This window comes from Periophthalmus magnuspinnatus, chromosome 4 (assembly GCF_009829125.3).
Source record: "Periophthalmus magnuspinnatus isolate fPerMag1 chromosome 4, fPerMag1.2.pri, whole genome shotgun sequence".
Taxonomy (NCBI): domain Eukaryota; kingdom Metazoa; phylum Chordata; class Actinopteri; order Gobiiformes; family Gobiidae; genus Periophthalmus; species Periophthalmus magnuspinnatus.
The window spans coordinates 359331-366019 of NC_047129.1; the positions used below are offsets into that span (position 1 = coordinate 359331).

Consider the following 6689-nt stretch of genomic DNA (forward strand, 5'->3'; position numbering starts at 1 on the left):
ACCTTAGATACAATCTGTGATACAGTTGTGGAACTGGCCAGCCTTACGCATTATACCTTACCTTACTTTTTGCTAACACAAAGTAAAGTCCAAAGATTGTTAAACAATGAGTGGCTTATCTTTGAAAAGGATTCATGTATTTAAAGTGCATTTGCTTGAGCAGGCCCATTACAATGTCAAACATGTGTCCGTAACAGCAGCTGCGGCCTCCATGGTGGTTGTTTAGAGCCAGGCCCCAGCTCAGCGTCAGACTAAGGGCTAAAAATACCAGAGTGAGTGACAGCGGGACGTCCCAGTGACTTGGCAGAAGCTGGTTCGCCATGCCGCTTCACTCTCCCCAGTCTTTCTGATCAGCTGCTACGCTACACACTGGAAGCAACAATGAAGAGTTTTCTCCATTCTCTCTGTAAGTGGTGAGTGTTTTAAGCTACTTACATGTTTGTATGTGTTTGCTTTGCTTTTGTGGGATTGAGAAGAATATGTGGCTGTATATAAGTAGTGTTGTTGTTTCACTTAGTACGAGGGGTCTAGAAAACATCAAACATGCAGAGTCATTGTGAAGGAAACAATATAATACACTAATTACTTTTAGTTTAATTCAAGACAGGAGCAACTGATTTCAATATCATATTCTAATGTAATAGTAGAATGTAATAGTTTTTTTTGTTTTTTTCCTTTTATAAAATCTTCAATGTTTAGTTTCAGAACTGGATATGCTTATCAGTCATTCATGATATTGTAAAGACATGCTACTGAATATATAGTATTTGAACAAAATGTAATGTGTTTTGCTTGCTTATGTTGTATGTAAGGATCTAACAACTGATAACATTTCTTATTTTTGTGCAGATAAACCTCCCTTTGCCTGTCCTTGTTAAACTTCCACCATGGTGCGTAACGTGGATGACCTGGACTTCTGCCTCTCCTCTCATCCTCAGAGCATTCTGGAGGGCCTTCGCTCCCTCTGCTCTCACCCCAAACTCATCGACGTCACCCTGGTCGCGGGTGGCCGGGACTTTCCCTGCCACCGGGGGGTCCTGGCTCTGTGCAGTACCTACTTTCGCTGCATGTTTTCAGGGGATTTTGTTGAAAGCATTGCCGCCCGAGTGGAGCTCCATGATGTAGACCCTGACATCCTTGGTCATCTTCTTGATTTTGCCTATTCTGGGAAACTCACCATTAACCAAAGCAATGTCGAAGGGTTAATTTGTACATCCAGCCAGTTGCAATTTCAAACAGTGAGGGCAGTTTGTAGCAGATACTTACAACACCAAATCGATGCCACTAATTGTCTGGGTATTTTAGAGTTTGGTGAGATCCACGGTTGTCCCGAAGTAGTAGCCAAAGCATGGGCATTTCTGTTGGAGAATTTTGAAGCAGTGCAACACGGTGAAGAGTTCCTCACAATAGTGAAAGATAAGCTAACTAAATGCTTGTCAAATGACGGACTGCAAATTCGGGCAGAGCGCACCCGCGTGGAGGCCATCTTGAAATGGGTTGGATATTGCAGAGAGTCTAGGCTTTGTCATCTTCATGAACTGCTATCCCTGTGCAGGCTCTCTCTACTTAGTGTGGACTATCTCAATGACAAGCTGCTGAAGGACAGTTTGGTACAGGCCTCTACCATCTGCCGAGAAGCTGTGGAAAGTATTCTCAGAGAGGTCAGTGAGTGCAGACTTTAGCCTTTTCCTAACCCGTGACACATTTCTCTTTCTAGCCTAGTTTTGATCATTGTGGTGAACTAGAGGTCAGGTCCTAAGTATGATGGATAAAGGGTTCAATAAAGGTTCCTGGACATAGTTATATGGATGACTGAGAGCCACAAACATTTATTGTCTGATATCTTGGCTTTTCAGTGGCTTTTAGCACATTGACTTTATGTGCTCTCTCCAGTTAATCCAAACATATTCTCTATCCTGTCATTGCCTTTGGCCACACATTCATTCAGCTGTCATCTAATCTGTCTGCATGATTTGGTTGCTTCTATTTTGTCAATTAAAAATACTACACACTATAAACTCAAATACAACACAGCCTATGTTATCAATAAACCCAAGCATGCTCATAAATTACTGCTGTGGGATTTAAATTTTGATATTAGAAGAAATTATAGCCTATATTTTGTTAGAAGCCCCAAAATCACACACAAAACCAAAGGCGTACTGTGCTACTGCATTATCCGTACTTCCTAAATCTTCATCTTTTGTATGTCCTTTTCCTTTCCATACAGAAAATGAGTCTGGCTCCTGAGTTTCTGGACAGGGCCAGTTCTCACAGTCCTCACCAGAACCTTCAGGAGGTGCTTTTTGTGATGGGAGGCCGCGCGCTGGACGACTCAGATGATGAAGAAGACTCGGATGAAGAAGACCGTGACCCGAGACTCGAGCGACCCCCACCTAAAAACTGTGCTTTCTACAACACAAAAACAAGTAAAATGCAATACTCAAATACTTTGCTATCGGCAGGTATCAGTCAATAATGTAGAATAATGTAGGGTTAGACGGGTAATCAGATTTGTTTGATCGATGACTATGATGAAATATGGACCTAAGATTGTAAGTCAATTATATGGTTGACTGGAAAAGGCATTCACCCCAAAATTGCTTGATGGTTTGATTTTGTTTTCCAGTCTGGGCACCATTGCTACTATTGCAACACAGTGTCAGTGCCTTGGCAGAAGTCTGTTTTTACAGATTGCTCCAAGTTAACATTTCCATTTTTGTTGTAATTTTCAAAGCCTTAAAACCAGTCTAACACTTTTGCACACAGTTGTACATGTTGGCTATATCTTACATTACATATTTGTTGAGCAATATTCCTGTGATTCCCTAAAACATATTGTGGGTGTTTTTGGATGTTGTGTGAACCATTAAATGCAGTGTTGACAGAAAAACTGATTTTTGAGGAATGCGGTCTGGATGTGACAAAACTGGACCATCTTCTCCCATCTTAAATGAGCATTTTATTGCACAGAGCTGGAAGAAGCCATCTCTGTCCACAGTTTTATTATGGAACGAATTGTTGTAACTTACTCAAAGATTCTGTGGGGTTTTTATGTCAGCGCTTAACATGCTTGGCTGCAGTATTGAGAAGTTCTGCCACATTGCTTTGCTATTTTAGGCCAGTTGTCTTTACCAACACTATATTTTCTTCTGTCTTTCTTGACAGAGCAGTGGCACCAGCTTCCCAATTTTCCCAATCCAAACAAGTGGGGCTACTCCATGGTATCTTTAAACAACGACGTGTATGTTACTGGTGAGTTTAAACTGTTTTGTATAAACCTTTCTTTTCTCTCACATCAACTAACTTAAAAGTGCACTTTGTAATGGTTCTGGTGCACAGTCCACCACCTCCTTATCTCCATGAAGAAGTTATAGTGGTGCCTAGAATGTTCCACAGTTATCTATCATGCATTTGTTCAATTGCAGTTGTTTTTATGTCTTAATAATCCTTTGAAAAACGTGCATTCTTATGTGAGAGGGGTTGCCTCAAGACAGATCTGACTTGGAACTTAGCCCAAACATGTTGCCTGCTTGTCTCTATGGATATGAGTTTAATTTTGAGTTGAATGCAATAAAACATTCTAGCAAAGCAACAAAGTCTCTACTGAGACAATAAACTCCTGTACCCTCCACTATAAGTGTTAGTGTACTCATGTATTCACTATCTCTCCTCTGCACTCTAATTCCACCCTCTCCAAACAAGTGTAGGCAGACTAGCAAAAACTGTATTTTCTTTCTCTTTCAGGTGGCTCAAGAGGTTCAAATACCAACACCTGGTCAACCACAGAGACTTGGAAGTACATCACAAGAGAAGCAAAGTGGGTTACTGTGGCACCGATGCTCCGGCCTCGAACCAACCACACCTCAGCGACACTCAATGGAGAGCTCTATGTCATTGGAGGTTAGAAGAGCTTAATAATTTTAAAAAAAGGGGTTTGCTCATCTGCATGTTTCTGTTGAAATTGTATCACTTGCCTGAAATGTTCCATAGTAACATACTGTATTTATCTCCCATTTATTCAATTACGAGTGTTTTCATCGCTCAAAAACATGCATTATTACTGGGAGTGGACCCTCCTTTCTACAGATCTGACCTGTAACTTGGGTTTAACTCCAGCCAAAGCAATAACATCTCCATGAAACAGGCTGTGGGCCCTCCACCAGAAAAAGTGACCTAGTCCACTTTTAAGAAATGTACTTTTGATGACTTTATTTTACTAATATATTTTTGTATCTGTATTATCATCACAGGAACAACCTTAGATCGCGTTGAAGTGGAACATTATGACCCATACACTGACTCTTGGGCCCTGACTTGTCCAGCGTTGAAATATGTCACTAATTTCACGGCCACAGCTTGTCAAGGGAAGCTCTATGTGATCGGCTCATGTGCAGTCAAGTACAATGCTCTGACTATGCAGTGCTACAACCCCGTCATAGGTAAGAATGCATCTCATTACAGAAACCTAAATGCAACATAAGAAAGAGCCAACTTAAAGGGGCTTAAGGGATTACATGGGACCACTACAAGCTGATCTCTATATAAATTAAAGTACATTTAAAGATGACCTCATGACATTTAAAATACAGTTTTAATTGACATAACATGTTGAATGGTGCTTTTAAAATTCCAAGTTATATAGAGGGTAAATAACCTGGTTTTGTATCTCAACTTTTGTCCATGTCTGTGTGAGTAATCAAGATGTTAGACATTAGCAGGGTAATACTATACAAGACAAAGTCATAGTCAAACAGAGTTTGCCATTATCCACATAAATACATGAAACATAGAAATAAAAATCCCAAACAAAAAAAAGTGATGTATTTTAATATAATGTTGTCCTGACAGATAGCTGGATCAATGTATGTTCTCCGTTCATCCCAAAGTACCTCTCATCACCTCGCTCTGTGTGTATGGATGGAGTTATTTATCTAGTGGCTGACAACACTAAGAAAGTCTACTCCTACGACCCTGAGGAAAACATATGGCAGAAGGTGAGAAATGTTCTTTCTTAGAGGAATATCTGTGACTAAATATATACATTTTAATGCAACTCTGACCGTATATATTTTTTGATTAGCCTATTAGCCTACTAACATATCAATAAAAACACAGGACTGTCTTTGTATGGAGATTGCGTGTTCTTCTTTTTGAGTGAGTTTCTGTGAGTATTCCTCTTTCCAACCATCAACCTGAATATCTACAATTGACCATGGAGCTTAAACAGGGTTTCCCAAACTTTTCAGGCAGGGACTCACAAAATAGACAATCAACCAACTTGCGTCACTCGAATTGCGGAATGAAAATTATGTCTTTGATCATTTCAACTTGCAAAACATTTAAAAACGGGTTTAATTGTGTTTATTTGAGTAGTTACCTAATTTCACAAAAAATTCCAAGTCATCTTGTGATCCCCAGCTTGGTGCCTCACCACCTCCACTTTGGGAACCACTGGGCTATGAAATCCTGAATAAAATTCAGGAGAAGGGTTTTCAAGTGAGGATGTAATGTGGCTGCCACTTGTGCTGATAGTTTCAAGTTTGAAGAGTTGGTGTGATGTATAAAAAATCTTAACAAGGGCATTTTTACTGGAACCTTAAACGTGTCTGTTGTACTGTCTTCCTTGTGTGCAGGTCCAACTGCTCCAAATGCTCCATGAGAACGGTGGAATGGTGACACTGGATGGTAAACTCTTTGTAACAGGGGGACATTGGAAGGGCATGGAGGGAGACTATGGGGTGGAAGTGGAGGTGTATAGCCGCGCCTCAAACTCTTGGGACATAGAGGGCACCCTCCCCCGAATGTGGTTCTACACTGGACTCTGCACCATCTTCTTAGACCCGTCCCAATGGCCCGACACCTTCCCAGTAGATGCAACATAGTAGTCTTCTTCATTTAACTTTAGAATGAGTTTAATAATACCTTTGTGCAATGCAAAAGGTATGTTTATCCCTGGATTTCACTGTGTCCAAGAATAGTGTCACATAATCCTTGGGTATTCCTGATTGTGTGGCAGAGAAATTAATTTAGCAGCTCAGTGTGTCTTTGTTTACACTTGTACAACCATGTTTAAGATAGAATTAATTATGTACTCAAACCGTGAAATGCTAAATGTTTGTGGACTGAGCTGATGTTCAAATCTACTGTTTGTTTTTGTTTTGTTTTTTTTGTAAAAGGAAATCCTTTCTGGAAGGGAAGAGATATTTTAGCTTTAGAAGTAGCATTTTGTTAGGATTTGTCAGAATTAATTTCTTTTACCATAGACCAAACTGCTTAGAAGGAAAACTTAAATGTGGGTCTTAAATTGTGTGGCTGTGCATTGTCAGAGTCCTTAGGCCTGTATGACTCTGTACAGACAGGCTGTGCAATAAAATGATGGCATTTGGAAAGGGTTCTTCTCCTCAGATCATTAACCCGTCGGAATCGACAGGCTTCAGTGAAGTTTGCGTTTCCATGACAATGGGCACGCCAGCATTCTGTTTCCAAGGCAACAAACACCGGAAGCGCGTTGTCGCCTTGGCAACGTGCACTGGGACCAGAGAGCGCTGCACTGCTTTATAAAGTTAGCCAGCTCTAAACTTTGATCATAAGAGTTTACTGCATTTCCTGTTTTCTTTTACGCTGCTAAGTCTTTTTTTATGCTAAAACGCTGTTGACGAAAATGCACGTTCAGATATTTACGGCGC

At 40.5% G+C, this 6689-nt stretch overlaps 1 protein-coding gene across 2 annotated transcripts; it reads left to right on the forward strand.

The window, feature by feature from the left end:
- The first annotated feature begins 311 nt into the window (after positions 1-311).
- On the forward strand, positions 312-6107 carry klhl30 (kelch-like family member 30). 2 transcript variants are annotated; one of them, XM_055221423.1, is made up of 8 exons: positions 312-406; positions 850-1661; positions 2231-2429; positions 3169-3255; positions 3748-3903; positions 4254-4442; positions 4852-4997; positions 5637-6107. In XM_055221423.1, the coding sequence occupies exons 2-8, from the start codon at positions 888-890 to the stop codon at positions 5883-5885; spliced, it is 1800 nt and encodes a 599-aa protein (XP_055077398.1). In that variant the 5' UTR covers positions 312-406; positions 850-887; the 3' UTR covers positions 5886-6107. The 2 variants fall into 2 exon arrangements, with proteins under 2 accessions (XP_055077398.1, XP_033847907.1); XM_033992016.2 differs by having other exon boundaries at positions 317-413; positions 5637-6092.
- Positions 6108-6689: the final 582 nt, after the last annotated feature.

Excerpts from the sequence above, each read along its gene's own strand:
- klhl30 (XM_055221423.1), top strand. The coding sequence starts at position 888 with ATGGTGCGTAACGTGGATGACCTGGACTTCTGCCTCTCCTCTCATCCT. Across the intron at positions 1,662-2,230 it reads TGGAAAGTATTCTCAGAGAG|AAAATGAGTCTGGCTCCTGA; the intron begins GTCAGTGAGTGC and ends CTTTCCATACAG. Across the intron at positions 3,256-3,747 it reads CAACGACGTGTATGTTACTG|GTGGCTCAAGAGGTTCAAAT; the intron begins GTGAGTTTAAAC and ends TTTCTCTTTCAG.